Genomic DNA, 22,403 nt, shown 5'->3' on the forward strand with positions numbered 1-22,403 from the left:
TGCCTCTTTGGGTGAGTAATGATGGACAAGCCAGAAAAAGCACAGCTGAAGTGCTGGTCATTGAAATACACATAATTTCGGGAACCAACCAAATTTAATCTGGAAGTGAGAGTAGGACAATAAAAATGGAGTCACTATTTGGATTAAGTCACTATTCAGACTAAAATAGTTTATTAGATTATAAATAATGCATTTCATGAGATTAAAGCCAGATTCAAGTGTTTTAGTGTGTTTAAAGAGAAAAAAAACAAGCGTTTAAGTACTTGTAGTAGATAAATAAGCTGTTTTTAAGTTATGTCTTTTGTCTTTGTTAATAATGATGTTTGTTTGGTTTAGTTTAATTTCCCCTTTGTTGAGACCTACACTGCTCAGGAAGTGAAAATCCAGCCAATATTTAAGAGTGGATATGAAACTGAAGACCACGTGCCTGAGGAAGGAAATTACCCCTGGAATATAGATGGAGATTTAATGGAAGGAGCATTAGAAGTTCATGTTCGGTAAGGCTAAGCATAGCAATGCTGAACTCATCACATCTGGTGAGCCAGTCTGCAGGACTAGCAAGCACCTGAGAATGATTAATGGGCAGTTAAGCTTTACTTACACCTAGTTAAATATACTTGTATGCAAGAGATAATAGTTGCAATCCTATTATTTTTCCTGTTACAACGAAGAACCAAACATGACATTTTGCATATATCTGTCTCTGTGTATCAAATTAGTGTGTTAATAAAGTGGGAAAACAAATGTCTAGCACCCATAGGGACCTCTGTCCTGAGAATTATCTTTGGATAACTTTATTGTCCAAGAAAGCCAGTCAGCAAACAGGATAGGAATTTTTTGTTTTGTTTTTTTGTCTGTTTTTTCAGTTTGAAGCTCTAAATATTGCAAAACAAATTTTTGCATTGTGTTCTATGGGATTTTTTTGTTATCAAGCAGTTTTTTTATTTTTTTTAAATGGCTGCTTAAGCAACTGTTACAATTTTGCTACAATATTCCATGTTTGTAAATACTGAACAAGGAGAACTACACATGTAAGCGTTCATATTTACTGCTGCCCATTCTGTCATCATTTAATCCTGTGGCATAGAATGCAGTGCTAACTTTGTTGATCAACGTGAGCTAAATTTATTCTTCAGGAGAAAAAATACATCACATTAAATTGAAAAGGAGGCTTCTATGAAAAAACAGGTTAAGACTTAATTATCTACCAGGCAGAAGGCAGGGGAAATTTGCACTCAGGGATGTTCAACTTCTAAGACACAGGCCACACAAACACCCCACCCCCCACACACCCCTGCTGCTCTGTGTGGGCAACTCTCTTCCCCTCTCCGCTGCACTCAGCACTCCCTCACTTGTGCACTGTGCACCGTGCACCCTCCATGAGTACCCTCCCCCCACTATTGCCTTGTGCAAGTGTGATCTCCCTTTCCCTTCCTGCATGTGGCCTGGACTCACCCACAGCCCCCTGAGCTGCACTGCACTGCTTGGCCCCTGGGGCAGGGGCAAGAAGTGGCAGCCAGAGGAAGGTTGGGGAGCCTGGAGGATCTGGCTATTTGGTTACAACCAAAGTGATAGGAGAGCAGTGGCCAGTTGAGCCCAGGGGCTGCAACTTAACCCAGGTGGCCTGCAAGCCACTGGCTGGACCACCCTTGACTAACTAAATGCATAAGTTTTCATAAGTAGCAGACTGCTTCATCAGATACAAGAAGGGACTGCAGAAAACAGAGGTTCTAACTAGAAGCAGTGATTAAACTACAAAAGGTAGGGAAAGAGGAGCAAAAAGAAGAGACCTCTGCTGAGAGTAGAAAGGTGAGTACGACAGAAGAAACAATTAACCTGTTGTTAACCCTCTTCCTTCCTATGTATCTGATTAGTCTGTAAAGTGCAAATCTAACTTGCCTTCTGTCTGATTTCAGACTAACACAGCTAACTTTCTCTGTTAATTGCCTGCCTGCCTGCCAGCCAGCGAGCCCTGAATTTTACAATCTGAGTTTCCTGCTTGGAAATGCCCTGACTTCTGTGTATTTGTGGATTTAATTAAAATCATGATAGTATACAATAACATAAAATTTCTGAGACTGACAAAACTTAGTACTGACAGAGAATAGTGAAAATATCAGGAGTCCAGGACCATGTCTCTAATGTTAATCATCAGTACATGTACTAGTGATTAACCCTGAGTTGGGAAAGGGAGCCGGATCATTCTATAATAGCTCTGTACCTAGGGATCTACCAAACTTGAGGTAGCTGCTGGCCAATTTCATGCAGGTGTCTTCATGGGCAGAGCGTGAGAGGCTCACTCTACACCTTTGATAGGCTGAGGGGCATTGGTGCTCCTTCTCACTACTTGGCTAGGAGTGTTGACTGTCACGCAGCCCCTTTCCTTGCTGTGATTTAAGTATGTCCCTATCTGTAACCAACAAGAAGCATGGAGCTTATGAAGGGATACTCATATGGTGAATGAGGTTTGCATGTAAGAAAAGAAAAAGCATTATATCCCTTTCTTTCATTCCATAATTGTTTTAATAATCCAAAGCAGATTGCAGCTAATATGGTTGCAAATCAGATACATTTTATCCTTAAAGGAAGTGATGTGAAAATAGAATTAATGAATATATTTTTAAATAAAATATATTTTTATTTCTTAATTTCATAGGGTTCATCCTCAGCTTATTAACCTTTATGGAGTGAGTGTCGATGACCTAGATGATTCCAAAGCAACATGCAGTTGTCTATAGAAGAAAAGTAGTATTCTTATGCTGCAGTTTCTGCATAAAGGGATCATGTTCTAATATACAGAATAATTTTGGGGACATAGACCTTCACTTACTGAATTCTTGGGTGCAGGATCAGTGTCTTAATTAGAACACTGTTAATAATTAATATTTTATATGAGTCTTGCTTATGTGGAGGTGTTTAATAAATTAAATTGTATATTTATAAATGAAAAATAACATGTTTATTTTAAATTTTACAGACTGCAAATTAATAGTCAGTATATTTTTGTATACTTTATATATGTGTCTTTTAATGTGATTACCAGAATTCTTGTAAAAATTAAAGCTGTTAAACAAAAAATATTGTAGTGATTAAATAGGGCAGTTAATCATTGCAGGTTTCCAGTTTACTTTGCAGCCTGATTACACCACATTTGTTTGAGTTCAGAAGCAGTTCATATTAGAAATAATCTTGTTCAAATCAGTCGAACTAGTGATTGACTAAAATGCTACTTGCTCTCTAGCAGGGTGGTATGTATATTCTGGATTTTTATGATGCACTATAATTTCCAGATAATCTGCGATCTTTAAATGAGATGATGTAAAAATGTTGTTGCTGTCAGCATATTTTTCATTGGGAAGCAATAAAAAGGCATATGCTGATGCCATAAACTAATTAACTGTATACAAATAGTATTCCTTTAAAGAGGAACGAAGGCTACAATCTAATCTTTTTATAAGAGCACATTCAAAGCTTATCAGGTTTGAGATGTACCCCATATAATGCATTATTTTTGGTGGAATAAGGCAGTACTGATGAATAAGGTTTTTAACTAGATTTTAAATATTATTTTCAGTCTGCATAAACTTTGTGTGCTTCTGTACAGGGTAACTTAATACATTAAATGATAAACACTAATATTTTGCAAGACAGAGACAAATTAGGATTCCTGTTTTTAGGGGAACTAACTTTTCATGTACCATGGCTATGACTGGAAGATTTGCCCCTCTTCTCTTCAGCGGGAGGACTATAACATTGGATATTGGCATTAAAAAAAATTAGGTGACTTGACTGTTGGATTACTACAGAACATTATGCTGCATTGCCTCATGACTAAAACACATGCTTCTCTCTATTTGTCCCTAAAGTCTTGATTTTAAAGCAAGAGTTAATTACTGGCTGTTTAAATTGTGCATTGTTCTTTGCTGAATCAGGATCCAAGGCTTTAAATGGAATTACTGAGGATTTAGGAACCGAGAACAAATTTATTGATATTTTAATATATATTAAATTTTATCCCATAAAGCCATTTGTTATAAAAAATTTGCTAATTTTCTTTCTTTAAATCCTATATGTCATAAGTACTGTAGTACTAGCAAATTAATGTAGATAAGTATATCTCTTGAAAATGACAAGGAACAGGTTAGTGTCTGTTTCTGTCCTATTCATATATCACTCACATTAAGTTTACTGGAACAGCAGAAAAGGTACTTGTGGACAGGACTTCTCCTAAAGAAGTTGCCAGATAACTTGCAGTATGGGCAATTACAAGTAGAGACTATGGTTAAAGTTCTGCTTTCCATTTACACTAGCATAAATTCAAAGCAACTCTATAGTCTTCGAAAGAACTACTCTAGATATGTGCCATTACAATTGAAAACAATTGAGTACTATAAGTTAATTCCTTAAAACACAGTACTAGGTTTAGCTAATACATTTAGTTGTACTCCTTATTAGACAATCAAATGTAATTTGTAACAGCACAGATTCAGTCTCAGTTTATTACATGACTGCAAATTATTGTCAGCAAAATAATTAATCAAGAGAGAAGATTCCCTGTATATTAATTTATTTTTTAAAATTAAAAAGTATATCATTGTAAATCATGATATCAGGCATTTTACATCTTAATATTTTATTCAATTCATGAATTTTGCTTGCGTGTCAGAAATATCCAACTGAAGGGACAGCGGGGAAGTAATGAAAGACTTGTGGCAGAAGAAAAGTCCAGGGAAAGAAAAGGAGGAGAACAGAGGTTCTGGAGCAGCTGCTGCGTGATGCTAGAGTGAGCTGTGGGAGAGAGGGGTGGGGCCGGAGAGAACCGGGAACAGGAGGTGGCGGGCGGAGCCGGCAGGAGAGAGATGCGGGGAGAGAGAGTGGTAAAAAAGGGCTCCCAGGGAGTGAAGAGGACCAGCAAGACTGGCTGGTCAGAGAGACTCCAGCGAGAGAGTCTGGGGCGGTAACCTTCTAGAGGAAGCAGACCAGGACCAGGGAACCATCCTCCCATGCTGAGGATATTAAGACTGGGCAGTTGTTGTCAGGGGCCATGTCAGTACCTGGTCTGGCAAGACTGTAATTTAAAAAGAAAAGAGAGGGAGGGAGATTTCAAGAGATAAATCGCTGCAAGTCCCAAAGAAGAGGGACTATGCCTGGGGAATAAAACGAGAAATGGAGAAAATAAGACTCAGGGCAAAGAGAACTGGACTGATTCAAAGCCATTGCTAAGCAGTACTCGGGCAAGTTGAATTTTATATCTGAACTGGATCTGGTTTAAGTTGGTACATCTGTGTAACTGATGTAAAGAAGCAGTAGGGCTACACATAAGTTAGAAAAACTGATAAATAAAAGGACATTGTAAACTTGACTTGAAAGGCGTCAGGTTATCATTGCAAGTTGAAGATTGACCCATTGTATGTCTTGCAAGGAAAACTAAAAAGGGAGAGTACAGGTGGATTCCTTGGGCTCCTCTTCCTCGTGACAGATTGCCAGCTACTATGATGGTAGATAATAATTAACACCTCCCAACTTACTCCTGCCATGTCTTTGTTGATCTACAGGGTTATGAGTTGGTAAATACTGTTATATGATTAGGTGGTGCAATCTGATATATGGAAGACCTGGAAAACACACCGGGTCAGATGTGACCCCCCCCCACCAACCAATGTACATGCTTATACTACAATTTGCAAAGCAAACATAATTTTCTAAATCAACATTAGTGCATTTACTTGCACACTAAAGTATTTCCAAAAATCTGTTATAACCTCATTTTTTGCACTGTTTGGATTAAAGGAATTTTAACGCTTTCAGTATTTGAGGCATCTTTTTACAACACATCAGGATAATCTGTTAAAAATTCATTAAAGTGCAGTGGTTCACTTGACTCAGTGCTCCTAAATTGTCATTGTAGAACAAACTTTTTATACACAATTCATAGTTTTTCTAGACAAAAATATTTTGTACATACTCAGTTGTTTGCCTTTATTATAATGCAAATTATTTTAGAACAGAAAACTGACTGGTAGGCATCAAACCTGGTACAGTAGTTAGGGGTGTGAAATGTATGATACCAGCTGAAATAAATAGAAACTACAGGTATAGAGAAAGTTTGGCTCTGTTATCTTTGGGTTTTCTCTTTCCTCCCTTAAATGTCATTTTTGGCAAAAAAAAATGCATTTCAAGAGCAAGAGAAATTACTTTCAGAAAGCTATTTTGTTATTATAGTCCGAGACTAAATTCTGAACTGACATTACACCATCAATCTGATATATATTCAAACATATATAAAAAAAGAGTTTTCTACCAGCAGTCCAGAAATAGCCCAAAGAAAAGGAGATATAGGAAATAAGATGTTCCTTTTAAAATTAATTTAGTGACAAGATGAAGTTGCACAGAACTAGAGAATAAAATTCTTTCCCTTTAGAACAGGCACTAATTCACTGAAGATAAGTTAATTTTTGCAGTCACTTATCTAGCTGCAGAGGCCACCTGTTGGAGCAGAGAAGTAGTTCAGTGCCCATATCCACTTTGTCTTTAACCTTTCCTTTGACTGTCTCCAGTGGGTGTCAGCTGTAATAATTTTTCTGCTGAAAAATGAATCTCAACAAATACTTCAAGTTAAATCTCACTGCTGCTATTTCATTAAACAGCTTGCATGTGGTTGGTTAACTAAGGATTGTACTTCATCCAACAAAATTAAATGATGATAAGAAAAAAAAGACCTAAACACCTCCACATCTTTTCTCAGATGCTGGAGTAAAAAATTGTCCTGAGTAATGCAATGCTCCAAATATTCCTGCAAATAAATAAAATAAATATTTGTTTTTGAAAACATAAGTGTCTTTCAGGGCCATCATTGGGCCTTGGTGTTTGAGTACAGCTAATTCTTTTTCTCCTGTTACTGGCAAGTTCCCTGTTCAAGGTGGTTAATACTGATGACCTAAAATAAGTCATTCTTTCCATGGCTAAAAGCACTTTTGCTGCACCTTCAAAGGTACAATATAGAGCTCCTAGACCAAAGAAAGGGGGTGGCTAACATGGCTTTGACACTGTTTTGAACTTCCTATGCCTGGGATAACTCTTGGGACCTCCAGCACTATCCAAAATCTCCACAGAAGCAAAAGGAACCTCATGACTGTCTATACACAATGTATTCACAACTGTCCTCCCTGGTTGCTCTAGCCCCACCCCCCAGCGTAGATTGCCAGAACAGTATAGACTCCAGTCAGAAGACAGAAGAGTGCTAACTCAGTTATTCGTTCCAGGACCAAACACTTAAGATCTCATTATCCAGGAATGGTTGATATCATACTACTTTGCAGGAACTCCTCTGGTAAGAAATTCTCCATTTTATTTGTGTAGTGTTCTTGCATGTATTTGAAGCCAAGAGAGTGGTTATTCTGGTATTTGCAATATCATTCTTAACTGAATCTTTAGATGAAGAAACTTGTCACTGACGTTTTAGTATGGCAATGTTATGTTAAGCTGTAATTTTCCACAGAGTTCAGGGATATCAAATGCATGTTCTAAGGCAGTTTTCTTGTCATCCATATTCAGCACATAGGTTAACCTGAGTGTTAAGTTCTCTGTTTGAAAGAAGCCTTTAATTGTCATCATGATCTTCTTTTTCCTTGCCTTCTACAAGGCTCAAACTTTCCCTTCCATTCTGGTCTTCACGGACAAGTTTATCTGGTCTTTTAAAGAAGCCCATCTGAAATGAATAATTGCAGATTCAACTGGTATATATCAGCAAATTCTTAATGATATATCAATTTAATATAACACATGCACCATACGTAAGTTAGTTAAAAAGCATAACAGGCTCAGATGAAATGCAGGCAGAGGTGAGCAAGAGTGGTCAGCTTTTCACCATATTTGGGGGTTTTATGGAGTCAGGGTTGTAACTCACTAATGTAAAGAAAGATAGGCTGTTTTAACTTCTGATTTTTTCTAATTGGTACACAATATACCAAAGAAGAAAGCATCTCTTATGGCAATTTTAGTATTGGGTCAGTTGTCTCTCTTCACACATACAGTATGCATAATTGGGTTGTGAACTGTGAAAAGCAGAGTTTAAAATGCTTCCCAGCTAAGATTAGTAACGGAACCCTGACGTCACACATGTATTACATGGCGAATGCTAGCTGGAGAACGCCCACTTAATTCTCATTCTTTTTGTTTTTTTGACTACAGAAAAATAATGGTGCAGTTTTTCTGGGGCAAAAAACCCTAAGACTACAGCTATGGATTTCTATTTGATATCTGTGGGTTTATCTTGTGAAGCATGTTTACAAACCTAACAGTGTTTACATTGTGTGGCACTCTTAAAAGGATCTCAGCACACTCCAGGCTGCCATGGCACCCTGGTTGAGAATCACTGCTTTAGGGCTTTCCTCTGGCTAAGAGCAGACAACATTTTCAAGTATTTACATGATAAGCTTAAAATGAAAAATGCTATTCAAAGCTGGGAAGAAACACGCCCATCTACATGTCAAATAAAGACGTCAAAGAATTAAATTACAGCAACCTACAAAAACTTGCCTTTTTGGTTTTGGGTGGAAATTATACAGTTGTAAATAAGTAATCAGGGGATGGCAGTCAAGTGATGGTGACTACAGTAACATAAAATGAAGTGCTGATGTGAAAACAATTGAAATAAGATTATAAAGGAAAAAACCCTACCTTCCATAATAAGAATGAAAGAGCCGAAAACAAAATAATGCCAGCTACAGAACTGCATCCTATAATTATCATGGTGACATGATATTTTGTCTTTTGGTTATGTACTCCTTCCAAAATGACCTATACAAAAGTAGGCAAAACATATAAACCTTGAGTATTAGTAGATTTAATTTCCAAATTATGGTAAAAATTAAGAAATCACAATATAACACAAGCTAGTAATTATTAGGTTATTACATATCTATGTACATAATTCTGTAATTTCTGAGATGCTTTTTCATTTAATGTACTTAAAGAATTCTTACATGTGCAACTTGTTTCCTCTTGTGTAGTTCAATGACTTTTGGATTTTTTTCTAGCGATGCTTTTGCTTTTATTTCAAACTTAAGTGTTGATGCTTCATCCTGGTTAAGGAAAAAAGACAATCATGCCTTGTGCCATCAAATGAAAAATAAAGTGTAATATGTTGGAGGAAATTACCCCATTGTACAAGAAACACAGTTGTTTGTGGCTTGCCTCAATTTACAAACCAAGGCAGTGCCAGAGCCAAGAATAAAGCCATGACATATGAACCCAATCCTGAAATTTAGTGCCGCCTCTCTTGAAAGGAATGTGTGTGTTAATATACTTATACAATTCACTTGGGATTATGATACTAGTTCTAATCAAAGATGACATCTTTAAAGAAGAGGAAGTTCTGACAAAGCTAAATACTTTGTGGAACAGATGGTACAAACTAGGTTCGGGTTTCTATACCAAAGGCTTCTTTTTCCTTTTTGTTCTAGACCTGTACCCTTTCTGTGACTAAAAAAGAGATGTCCCCATATTAACAGAACCCCTGTGCATGACATTATTAGAATGTTCTTGCACCAATCAGTCTCCCAAGGGAGTCTTCTGACATCGCAGCAGTATTGCTTGAACTACTGCATAAAGTTGTCATTAATGATAGAATGGATTTTTGTTTACTCCATAAATTAGTTTTTATGAAGGCTGCATCTGACTCCTTACTGTGCAAATAGAAAAGTTTAACTGAATTTTCTTCATAGCTTCATAAATTGTAAGGGCTGCAAGGGACTTCTCAAGATCATTGGGTCCAGCCCCCCCTGCACTAGGCAGGAAATACAACTGAGGTCATGTGACCCCAGCAAGGTGACCACCCCAGCTCCTCTTGAAGATGTCTAGGGTAGATGATTGCACCACCTCTGGAGGGACACTTAATGGTGAGGAAGTTTTTCCTAGTGTTAAGCCTGAAACAGTCTTCCAGGAGTTTGTGACCATTACTCCTGGTTTTCCTCAAGGGTGCCCTGGTGAACAGTTGTTCACCAAGCCCACGATGTACTCCCCTGAAGTAGTGTAAGCTGCTACCAAGTCCCCTCTCAGCTTTCTCTTTTTTAGGCTGAAGAGTCCAAGGTCCCTCAGCCTGTCCTCATATGGCTTGTCTTGCAAGCCCCTGATCATACAGGTGGCTCTTCTCTGGACTCTCAAGCTTTACCACATCCTTGAAGTGCAGCACCCAGAACTGGACGCTGTACTCCAGCTGTAGTCTCACCAGTGCTGAGTAAAGCAGAAGAATAACTTCCTTGGTTTTACTTGAGATGCATGCTAGAGTATTCTTTGCCCTGCAGGCTACAGCATCACACTGACAGCTCATATTCATACTATGGTCTATTATTATCCCTAGGTCCCTTCCAGTCATGGTGCTAGTCAGTTTTGCACCACCAAGCCTATATGTTGGGGATTGTTTGTTGCCAGATGGAGCACTTTACACTTCTCAATGCTGAACTTCATCTGGTTCTGATCTGCCCAACTTGCTAGCCTGTCCACCTCTATCTGCAACCTATCTTCAAGCATGACCACACTCGCCCATAACTTGGTGTCATCCGCAAATTTGGCCAGTGAGCTCTTTACCCCCACGTCCAAATCATCGATAAAGATATTGAAAAGAACTGTGTAGACGCTGCACCTGGGAGCAGTTTACTGTGGCACAAATTGCTCTACAATTTATTTAGTCACATTAATTGCAGATGTAGATGTGCCCTGGAGCATTATATCCTTGAGGTGAGAAGTATGTCTTGAGCTTGTGTTTTAGTTGCAATATACCAAATGTCAAAATATCTTATACTTTGCTTCAATTTGAAGCATGAAGTGCAAATGTCTCCAATCTCATTATATATTAGTAGTTCTTTTATACCATGTTTCACTTACAAATATGGTATGCTGTGATTGTGAAATATTAGATAAAAAACTAAAAATGTATACTGATTAATATCTTGGATGTAATTATATTTTATTTCTATATTAAATGAAAAATATTATTAATTTTTCCTGTCATTTAGCAAGTAAAATGGAGAATACCATATAGCCCTGTGATGTTATTAAAATGGAAATATTAATGTATGGTTTACCATTTCTAGAAGTGCAGGGGTAGCTTCCAGATGCATATGAACAGTAGCTTCTGTTCCACTCTCCATGTTTCCAAACTTACAAAACACTTTTGTGCAAAAATTGTCATCTTTCATACAGTACTGTAAAGGAAAAAAGACCAGAGCACAAGAATTAATTTTAGGTGTTTGTTTTGGATTATTACTATCAAAGCTTCTCAGGATTTCAATATTTTTTTTCTGTTTGAAAGGTCAGGATACAATGCTCTCTACAACTATATTAGGCTCTCAAACAGCAGGGGAGGTTGTACGAAGAGTACAACTGGTACAAAAGGTTGTTATATGGTCACATTTTCAAACACTAATTTTCTATTTAGGTATCTAAATGAATTCAGCAGTTCTAATAATCTGACTGTAAGTAAATTATACTTGTTGGTCCCCTATCTTCTGATTTCAACTGGACCATTCACTGGGCATCAAAGTCACCATCAGACTTGTGTTTCCTTCATAAAGTAGATTCATTCTGATTTTGCTTTCACTGGAAAGTGAGATTAACACTCAAATGGTGAGCTAGGAGCACTGGCATCCATGTGTAAGCTTTTCCTCCAAAACTGACAACACATCTCTGTTCCAACTTGTGGTAACTACTTTTGATTCTGCAGTGTGGATCCCCTTGAACAATATGCAGTTACCTTGTAATTATCTTAAGCAGGAGTTAAGATATTAAAACTTCTGCTTAGGACCAAAAATAGTATTTTAGAATAAAATTGTGCTGCTTAGAACACAAATGTAACTTTCCAGAAGCCTCCATTAAAATCAGTCCTGAAAAACAAATACGATATAATGGGCAATAACTTTATGCAGTCCATTTAAGGCTTAACTAAACTGAGAGGCTGTGTTACTCTTCTCTGAAAAGCAGCAGGGCGGGAAAGGATTGGAGAGGAAAGGTGCAAAGCGAACAACCCTTACCAAGAGTCTCTTATGAGGCCTTGAAAAGAACATGAAGACATCCTTCAATATGTTCCCACCTGTCTCTGGTAAAGTACAGTTTCTTGTATAATTATTATAAACGCATTCTCCAGCAGTTGTCTAGAAATAGTAAAAGCATGATAATTCCTTGTTTTTAAACATCTCCAGGTGTCAAATAAGATTTCTGTAAATGAAGAAACTCCAAAACAATTTAAGTTTCTAGATTTGATAATCTCTGGTGTATTAGATGCTGAAGCTGAGCCATGTTTTGTCCACTTTGCCTAAAAAGAGCTAAATGTAGTTGTTATATCTTACATGGACTTAAATTATACTAGAAGGTTGCTGGAGCACTGGGCCTTTTCCTCTGGAGAGGCTAGGGATATAATTATATTAGCAAACTAATATTTTAAACAATGAGTGATATTCTTGCTTTATCCAACTATGATAGAGATAAGTCAACAGTACTGTATTGTATTCTAACAGATTCAAGGAAAAGACAAAGGACTGTGAACTTTACATTCTGCAAAGCAGCACATATGCTGACTGAAGACAAATAATTACCAGAATTTAAGACAGCAACTACAGACTAAAACCAAAACTGAAAGTATTTATTTGCTGGGATTATGCAATGTAGGAATTCCCTCTTCTAGCTGTATTAAAAATATTGTACTCTACTCCCTACAAGAAATCTTCTATGCTAAAACAAAATTTATTACTAAGAAAGACTAGACTAGAAAGTTTAAGGCCAGTTCAGCACAGGTAGACTTACTGACTTCAGTGAGGTTCTAGTCACAACCTAAGTTACCAGTTGATATATTTTACAGAAAGTGGAGAGAGTACACGCATTCAGTATTCAGTCTATACATTCAAGCAAGCACCTAACATTTTCATTCTATAAATGGGTACAACATAACTAATGATGTCCTAACCCAAGCCAGGTACTTTCTGTTTGTTTTTTAAATACGTTGGCATACAGAGGAATCTGAATATTTTTTAGGATTGGGTTCCTAACCCCGCTGGGGTTTGTGAAATATACAGAGACGCAGCAGATAGCTGTGCAGGAATCTGAGGTGCTCTGGCATTTATTTCAAAGGGTGCTTTTTCTCTCATTAACTGCCTAGGACTGCTGATGAATTGGAGCGGTGTCCTTTTGATGGAAAAGCTGCAGCAAACAACTGAGCAGCTTATTCTTAATTCAGCACCCCTCTCTGAATTAAGTGGGTTGCAAACCACCAAGACACAAATGATCCAAGTTCTACATTTTCTGTATCATCAATACCCCTCATAGTTTCTGAAATTACTATATATGTAGTTCAGAGTATCAGCCAGCTCTAAATGTACTTAGCATACCAACATGATTAATAACATGGGGCCTCATGTTACAGTTTTTTTGTTACAGTCAAGTTTCATATTCTGGGTGATCAAATAAGGTATAAGGTATACCTTTTCCAATACACTGCTGTACTCCATCTGATTCTGTACTTTCATTTAATTCACACTGAACATGTCTACAGGTGCATTAAGCTTAGTATTGTAATAATAGGTGCTAAGTTAATGCTCTGTAATTGGCGCTACTGCGCAATAGCATCAGGTCATGGCTTTTAGGTGACACTAATGCACAGTAAACTGATTCTACTGTGCATCAGCTTGGCTTTCGCTGTGGCACACTAATGCACAGCAGAATTAGTCTACTGCACTTCTAGCATCTCATGTAGATGCGCCCACTGACCAATAGATAAAACCATGCTATAATATACCCCGGAAGTAAGAAGAGTATACCTTGACATCCAGGATGTTGAACAGGTTGAAGTTTCTTGGTGCAAAAGCATTAGGTATCATTAACTCCACTCCTATATTAGGAGCCATGCTCAGTCCAGCACTGATAACCTTGGGGAAAAGTGTGCTTTCATTCATATATGGCAATCAAAGGATTAATGCACAGCAGTTACATTAGGCAGAAGATGGCAACAGTAAAGGCAGATTCATGGTAGAATTTTCCAGTCTTGCATGTTGGGTGGATATTGCAGGGGCCTAAACATAAATTGGTGCCCAACTTCCACTGACATTTACTCTACCAAATAACTATAAACTAAAATATACCTATAGTTATAAACTGAAATATAATACTTCTGGTCCCCTGAACCTTCTTATGTACTACCACCTTAACAAACATAAAAAGGATTAATTAATTAGTATAGTACACATCATACACAATTTCTACAATTGACTCCCGTTTTCACAAATATCTACTTTCTCTGAATACCCACCGAGAGATTATGTTTAGGGGCAAAGAAGGAGATTCTTAGCGGACAGGCATCCAACTCCCACTAAATTGGAATGGGAATGTGTACCTCTACTTTTCTGTCTTTGAAGTTGTCCTGGCAATCTAGGGTATGCTTACACTTGAGCCAAGGTCAAATTTTGATCCCAGAGAGGCAGACAAGTAGCAAACAGGACCGAGTTGGGAAAGCTTAATATATTTAAGCCAGGAGTTTTCAACCTTTTTAAACAAGTGCACACCTCATGTCTCAAAAGTTTCATCTCATGTACCCGTTTACATTTTTTTTCTTGTTTTTAATGTTACCAATTATGTGATATAAGACAGGCTGCACTAATTAATATTAAATTCATTATTAATATATGCATTAAATATATGCATCATAGTCTGGATGGTAAGTCTGTTATGAAGGAAGGGGCATGGGGCAGCAAATCGAGGTTGTGGGACTCTTGGAGCCCAGGCAGTTCATCCATGGATGTGGGCGGCTCCTGCCCTTGTGCGCAACCCCAAGGCAGGCACAGGGGGCACATGCCCTCTGATCTGTGTGTAGGGTAGAGGCAGCTGGTGCCCCAGAACCAGTACGATGCCACATGCCTCCTATGCTCTGGCTGTGCCACCTGCCCAGTGGTGGGAGGCATGTGGCATCATGCCACTCTGGGGCCACCAACAGCGGGGTGAAAGTGGCCTCTACCCTACACACAGATCAGGGGGCACATGCCCCCTGTGCCTGCCCCACAGGTGTGCAGTGACAGGAGTCCCCCCTGCAACCCTAGATGAGCTGCCTGGGCTCCAAGCATCCCATGACCCACCCTAGCCCTGGGCCTTCCATTCACCTCAGCCTCTGCCTGTCTCTGCCCCACTCTCTCCCTCGCTAAAGGGGCCTTGATCTTCCTCCCCATGCCCCTTCCTCTACCTGTTGGGGAGGAGGGTGTGCATGCAAATATGCATGCGCTCAGCCCCCCAAATCATATTTTCTTCCTTCGCCTATGGGGAGGGAGTAGGGCTAGGGCAGGGGCTGGCGCTGCACAGCCAAAGCGGGGTGAGGCATGGGACAGACAGAGCCTCAAGCAGCTTGTCCGGGGAACACAGGGAGTGGAGGGAAGGAGTGGCATGCTCCTGCCACTGCATGCACCCTGAGAGGGCAGGGAAGGCACGTGCCCCTGGATCTACATGCAGGGCAAGGGTGGGTTGCTGCTGTGAGCTGGGGGTGTGCCAGGCTCTACCTGGCAGGGGGCTTGGTCAGGACTGCACTCAGGGTGGGCAGCAGTGGTTTTGCCAGAGGGTCCTACAGCAAATTTTGGGGTGGTTGCAGTCTCCTTCCCCTCCATAGCCCCACTGCCTTCCACAAGCGCAGCCCTGCCTAGCTCCTCTGCTGGGAAGAGCCCCGTGCAGCCCTGACCCCAGCCCACTGTGGCAGCCCACCCTCACCCCATGCGCAGATCCAGGGGTGTGCGCCACTCTCAGGATGTGCGCAGTGGTAAGAGCTGCCCCCTGCTCTCCCCGGATGAGCTCCGGCTCTGTCCTACGTCCTACCTGGCTGTGCAGTGCCTGCCCCTGGCCCCAGTCCCACTCCCTCCCCCACCACAGATCCTTCCATGCCCCTTCCCCCACAACAGGCTTACCAGCCAACCTGGCTGCTCCGCGCTGTTGAGCTGCGCTCCTGGCCACTCATTCATTCCACGTACTCCCTATGACCTCTTTTAAGTAACCCTAGGGATATGCAAACTCCCAGTTGGGAACCACTGATTTAAACTATGGCTAATCCTGGGCCTAGAATGAACTGGATGACCACAGTGAAATGATGGAACTAAGAAACCTAATGCTATAGGAATTCATAATATCATCCAAAAATAAGCAAATACGGTACACTCATTCTAGCCTGGTTCACTGTTAGTAAGGAAAACAAATTCAGTTATTAGCTGATCAGTCTCCAACTGAAGTCAATGGCAGTGTTTCTATTGGCTTCATGGGGACTCAGATTTTGCCCTTCAAGAATGTTTTACTGGACTCATGGTGGCTTTACAGAAAAATTGAAAAATATGTGAAACTGCTGTACTGTCATTGCTTTTGTAAGGCTCAGTAAATGAACATCCTGTCTTCACTGGGTGGGTCCTCATCCTCTCTGAGCTTTCCCTGGCTCCCCTATTCCTTTTTTTCTGTTTGCCAACCAGCAGAAGTATTAGGTCTACCATAATTAATGGATAATTCTCTTCTACCCCTATTAACTCATCTAATTTATTAGAGAAATTCAATAATATATTATAATTCTATATTCTACTTCCCTACAGCTGACCATCGCTACTGCTGTTGATAGACAGTTACTGTAGGTGGTTTTTGTTTAACCCAGGACTGTCTAACTTTAGTGTGGCCTGGGACGAGGGGCTGTGTGTGACACCGGTGTGCAGAGATGCTTACCTTCCTTCGCCACCCCTCCTCCCTACTCTGCCCAGGCTGCCCCACCAACATGCAGGCCTTCTACCATGCAAGCCGCACTGCCGCCACATATCCACTACCCACTCCCTCCAGTTGTGTGAGCTGCACAGGTGGCATGCAGACCCATAGACAGCCCTGCTTTAAGCTCTGAAACCATTTGGAAGCATTTGTTGACTGTCCCAACCACAAATACAGAGTGGTAATTAGCTTCAACAGAATCTTCTAGGGAGATATTTGTAGGCACATGTTCTCAACAGTCAAGATTTGGAGACTTGCTTCTTCAGTAAGATCAATATAAGCTAAAAGCGACATTCTCCCATTAAGTTACAAGATATGTGTCTTGAGATTGGAGGAAACTGCCTTTTGCCTCATGATTGCATTAAGTATTAATATAAATTTAAGGTAACAATTTCTTCAAAGAACATCTCTTACATGGAAAGTTAAATTGATCTTTTCTTTCATGCATGTCATTGTTTGTGCATCTTCCTCACTGGGTCCATAAACAAACGAAGCTGGTGATACAAATCTGCAGTAGTTTAAAATAATACAACAATAAGTACATTAGTAAAAGCATAATCACATCTGAGTGACATTGTCTTCTACGTAGTTCGATCCTAAGAAGTATAGAAGCCCCGTGCCTCCATGCTGTTTGCCAGTTTTATAGTACCTCTATACCAGAATAGCTATGGAAGATCCATTCTGTCATGCAATCTCCAGAACCCAACTTACACCAGATGGGCTCATGAATACAGTCAACTTTAATTCAGGCAAGGAAATTTCCAGGCTTGAGAGGATAAAATATTGCAGAAATGGATCATTCTACAGCCCAAATATAAACAACTAATTAACTGCGAGGATGTTTTGTTCACACTTTTAAAATATCAAATGTTGAGTTCAAAGAGAGACTTCCAGAAAATAGGACTGATACGGCACTAAAGGGCTGTTCATCTTTTTCCATCCCCGAGTCACCTACCACTACCCTCCGTAACAGTTGGGACTTCAAACCCCTTCACACTAAGGGACAACATTGTGATGATTATTTTCAATGGGACTGGGAAAACTCAGACTCCGTTACAAGTGTCTGGCTACATGGAACAAGGAAGATGTCATCACAGGCAAATACTGGCAGTCAGTTCTACCTCAAAACAAGCTAAAACAGCAAAGCAGTCATTATAGTTGAGTGTAAGAGAAGAGTTGCTTAGCCCAAGTAGTGAATGACTAAACAAAGAGACACAAAAGTCTCAAGTCAGTGACGCTCAACCTCCAGCTTCTGAGCTGAATCCAACCCACAGGACCTTGCGGACATTGTCATGCAGTCCATTAACTGCCAGACAATACTCCCACTGCTCCTCCACTGCCAAACTTCTGGACTGGTGGAGAGCCCTAAAGCTGGAAATACCTGGCCATGCACACCGGATTGCCAGATTTGGTGCACAGAGCTGGGCTGGTATATGGGGTCGTTTCCCAGATCTTGTGTGTGGGGGTGGCTGCAGGGTCAACCCATGCTGGATCCAACCTGCACATTGGCCACACACTACTTACCCAGCCACAGAGACTGAAGGTCTAAGTGGTTGGCCACCATTGGTTTAAGTGGTTACCAAAAGGTGATTTGATAAATTGAAGGATTAAAATGGGAAGTGTGATCCTAGAATATGTCACTTGAGGTAATTTCAATAAAGATAGAGAAATATCAAATACAAGTGAAATCCCGCCCCCTTAATATTCTGTACAATTCTTGTGTTCTCAATCCAGACAAATGGAGGCAAGGAAAGATTACTAGAATGATCAATAGTTTATCTTAAAAGATTATACTTAGAAGACTGTAGTTTGTGTAGTCTAGCAAAATAAAGGCTGAATGGGGACAGGATTGCTGTGTGTAAATCTCGCAAGGTGTAAGGCACTAGGGAGAGAGAAAATGACAGTGTTGGCACAAAAACTGGCTACAAACAAATTTATGCCAAGAAATAGAAAATATCTAACCATCAAAGCAATGTTTTTCTGCTTTTAGAATGGTATTTTATTAGTTAAAGGAATTATATGATGCAGTTTCTGTGATAGAAGGGCACCAGATTTTGATGATACAGGAGGTCCCTTTCACTCTTAAAATTCCTATGAAGATTTGAGAGTTTTGTTTATCTTAAAAAAAAGAAAAAGAAAGAGAAAAGGAGGATGCAGCACTACTGTCCTGTTCTTCTCTAACAGCTTCTTCCATCACAGAATCACAGTTCTTAAGAAATATTATTGAATTAAAACAGCTTCTCTGAGGGTTCTCCAGGTAAACTGAGGATTAAAAGTGTAGAACAGAACCTACACTTTAATTCAGACCATTGTAGTATTGTATTTTTCATGCTTTGTCTCATAGTTTGAAGAATTCAGTGAGTTATGTAGTTTTACTAAACCATAGACAACACTCCTTTACATTTATTGATAAACATAATAATGATGAACTTACCCATGGACATTTAGCTCAACTTCATGTTTCAGCGGTATAGTTAAAGCTATGGCATTATCCAACAACCTGTCCATATCCCCTTCATTTTCACTATAAAAGCAAAATGGAAGGGAAAAAGGTTTGTAAGAATGCATCATAGACAATATGTTATCTCTAGACGTAACTAATTACATAAAACATACCTAGTCATTTATTTTAAACAAACTTTTTTGGTAACTGCACATGTGGCAGTAAGAAATCATTTTTATGTTGGCAGAAATCTCATTATTTATACAATTATCTGCTTTTCTTGTGGTTTCAGTTTCTCAATAGATTATGCAATAAAATGTGCTTTCTTGCAGTTGTGCTTCATTAAGCCTCTGTAGTGCTCTCTATTCTGTTTTCCAAAGCTAGGGATATTTTTTTATTGAACACAGCATTTTTTTTTAAAATCAGGAAAAAATTACCAGGTAGCATTAACTGTGATGTTGAGGTCATCTTCTGCCCTGGTAAGTGAGCTTGCATCCAAGAGAAAACTAAAATCCAGCTGCAGAAAAAAAGGAAACTTTTTTATAGTAAAATACTGTGTGCGCCACAAACAACTACATACATTAGAGACGAAACATTACATCATTAAACTAATTTGCAGTTTCCACTTTTTCCCAAAACATTTTAGCTCTGTTCTGAGCACTGAAATTTATAGACTGCTGTTGCCTGCCCCTTTTTATTTGGTCATGGTATACTGATTTGGTTGACTCTGGCTACAGTCACTTTCCTACAAATCCAGCTATTATACAGAAAACGGAAACTACTACTGAAAGCAGTTCCAGGTCAGAATTCAATGCAAAAATCACAGCATGCTTTAAATACGCTTGTATCCTGGGCAGAGACAGACTCTATTTTTGACAAACACTTTATCTGTGCCCAATTTACCCAATCACTTATTTCATGTACAGTGTAGGGCATATGTATTAGGTCCCCTCTACATCTGCAGGTAAAGGTGTGATATGATCTAATGATTCACATACCACATGTGCATGGCAGGAAGCATGATTGTGGGATTGCACATTAGATCCCATCACACATTATTGTTGGTGCAGAGGGAGCCCAGTTTCTGCAATGGCAAGAAACAAGCATGGTGTGACATCAGTTGCAGTGTGTCAGCCACGGAGTTGCAGGGAGCACCTCCGTAGCTGGGAGATTGCATGAGTTGCAACATCCCAGCCACTGGGAAGCATGGGGTGCCCCCCTGGCTGGGAGCTCTGTCAACTGGGAGCTCCCAGGATCAGAGGTGCACATAGGCATCCCCATCTGGGAGCTCTGATCAGCTAACAGGGCTCCCAACCACAGGGGCCCCGGTCACATGTTTAATTAATGCAAGGACGAGCAATTATTTCAGCTGGAGGGACGCTTACCGAGTTTTGGTAAGCTGTTGAGGGCCACGTGGGTAGCCCTACACCCTGACAACTGCCCTGCCCCCAGTCACCATATTGGGACCAGGTGTCCTGCCCCCCACAATCCCTGACCTTTACCACCAGAAGTCCCTCCCCTTGCCCTGAAGTGCTGCTTTTGGGAAGGAGGGTGCTGCAATCTTGAAACCAGAAAAAAAACCCAAATCATATACAAAAAATAAAACATCTACTATAATTTATTTTAATTTTATTTTAAAATATTTTTGTACTAGTTTGTGTTTGCAAAGTGTACCTAGAAGTGATTGCATAATAGTTCAAAATACTGTCCTACTATATATTGCATGTGGATGGTAAGGTGGTGTATGTGGAGGGGTGTGGTTAGGAAGTGTGCGTGTGTGGTGAGGTATGGGTATGGTGGTTGGGTGTGGAGTATGTGGTTGGGGTGGAGCCCCATCACGTGCAGCTCTTGCAGACTGCAGGTGAGCCTCACGCAATACAGAACCCACACCCAGGCTCCTGCCGTTCCTCACTGGGTCCCCGCTGGCCCCAGGGCACTGGCACGGGCTCTGCACTCCCACCCGCCATCACAACTCCCCTGCCATTTCCTTGCTTTCCCTCCCCCATGCCTGTCCGCCACTACTGCTATTGCTTCCCAGCTGCCACCGCCACCACTCCCCCTGCTGCTGCCACTTCCTGCAACCCCTGCTGCTCCCCCGACACTCCCTGTGCCACTGCCACTTTCTGCTGCCCCTGCCACTCCCCATTCTGCTGCAGCTTCCCACAGCTCCTTGGCTGCTCCCCCTGCTTCTCCCCATACCACCACTGCTTTCCCCGTTGCTCCCCACACTCCTGCCGCTTCCAACAGTCCCTCCACCACCCCTGCTTCCTTCTGCCCCTCCCCCCCACCTGCCGCTTCCCACTCTGGCTCCAGCCCGCCCCAGCTAGCAACACACAGTTCCCGGTTGCTGGGCTGCTCGCAACAGTTTCTCCCCCTCCCTCCATCTGATCTTATCTTACTTTCCACATGGACAGAGGGAGGTAGGGAACAGCCCCAGGGTCCTGAGGCCAGAAGCCACAGAGGCTTCTGGTTGGGGGCTGGAATGAGAGGGAGGTGGAGGGCTGGGGGCAGGGTAGAGCTGGACGGGTCTTGCTGCTCAGCTGCTCGGTCCTGCCACCAACTCCCCCTGGGTCCTGCTGCTGCTGGCTGCGTCATCTTTGATAGAATGGCCTGGCGGGCTGCATCTGGCCCATGGGTCCTATTTTCCCGCCCGTGAATTAATGGCATGATGGAAAGCAGCTACAGAGTTATTACATGTATTTTGTGGAATAACTTTGTAGCTTATTCCTCTTTTTATCATGCCATTAACTGACTGAACGTGGGGTCAGGTGACCACTTAAGGCATGATTAACTGGTTAATCACTCCTTAAGTGTAACGTGTAGATGGTGCTTTAATACCAGATAACTGCATTATTTGCTTAACTGCACAATACAATGCCAGTCTAAATTTTCAGCTTGTCATTTACATAGTGTTGACCTGGCCTCGGTTCCCCTGTCATGACTGTTTACACTGCCCAGTGGAGGCAGGGGAGGCCAGGGAGATACCAATTAATCCTATCTGGCCCCAGGCCTGTCTGCCCACACCTACTGCCGGGAGCGCTAGAACAGGCGGACAGGCAGGGTCTCCATGGAGACTGGTGCAGGATCCCTGTGGACAGGGCACACTTGGTGAGGTGGATGGGATGGAACCTTGGGTAGGCAGGGAACGGTGTCCGAGACAAGTGGGCAGGGCTGGGCCTGGGATGAGCCAAGGCTACATATT

At 40.9% G+C, this 22,403-nt stretch overlaps 2 protein-coding genes across 3 annotated transcripts in view; one reads left to right on the forward strand and one right to left on the reverse strand.

Annotated features, from left to right (window-relative positions):
* CERKL (CERK like autophagy regulator) overlaps nucleotides 1–7,594 on the forward strand; it is a 111,795-nt gene extending 104,201 nt beyond the window's left edge. Inside the window, exons 11-12 of one of the 2 annotated variants that reach the window (XM_090045304.1) lie at nucleotides 337–497; nucleotides 2,657–7,594. In XM_090045304.1, coding sequence (XP_089901430.1) covers nucleotides 337–497; nucleotides 2,657–2,738 — 243 coding nt within the window. In that variant the 3' untranslated portion in view covers nucleotides 2,739–7,594. The remainder of the gene's footprint in view (nucleotides 1–336; nucleotides 498–2,656) is intronic. The other variant, XM_090045303.1, reaches the window with a different exon arrangement.
* Nucleotides 7,572–22,403, reverse strand: part of ITGA4 (integrin subunit alpha 4) — a 55,527-nt gene continuing 40,695 nt past the window's right edge. Inside the window, exons 20-28 of the mRNA XM_090045302.1 lie at nucleotides 19,639–19,718; nucleotides 19,193–19,282; nucleotides 17,173–17,266; nucleotides 13,809–13,916; nucleotides 12,030–12,149; nucleotides 11,085–11,204; nucleotides 8,985–9,083; nucleotides 8,680–8,799; nucleotides 7,572–7,708 (exon numbers count right to left, since the gene is read on the reverse strand). Of these exons, the coding sequence (XP_089901428.1) occupies nucleotides 7,601–7,708; nucleotides 8,680–8,799; nucleotides 8,985–9,083; nucleotides 11,085–11,204; nucleotides 12,030–12,149; nucleotides 13,809–13,916; nucleotides 17,173–17,266; nucleotides 19,193–19,282; nucleotides 19,639–19,718 (939 nt within the window). The 3' untranslated portion in view covers nucleotides 7,572–7,600. The remainder of the gene's footprint in view (nucleotides 7,709–8,679; nucleotides 8,800–8,984; nucleotides 9,084–11,084; nucleotides 11,205–12,029; nucleotides 12,150–13,808; nucleotides 13,917–17,172; nucleotides 17,267–19,192; nucleotides 19,283–19,638; nucleotides 19,719–22,403) is intronic.

Source organism: Crocodylus siamensis, chromosome 4, assembly GCF_052110815.1.
Source record: "Crocodylus siamensis isolate JL-2025a chromosome 4, ASM5211081v1, whole genome shotgun sequence".
In the NCBI taxonomy this organism is placed as follows: domain Eukaryota; kingdom Metazoa; phylum Chordata; order Crocodylia; family Crocodylidae; genus Crocodylus; species Crocodylus siamensis.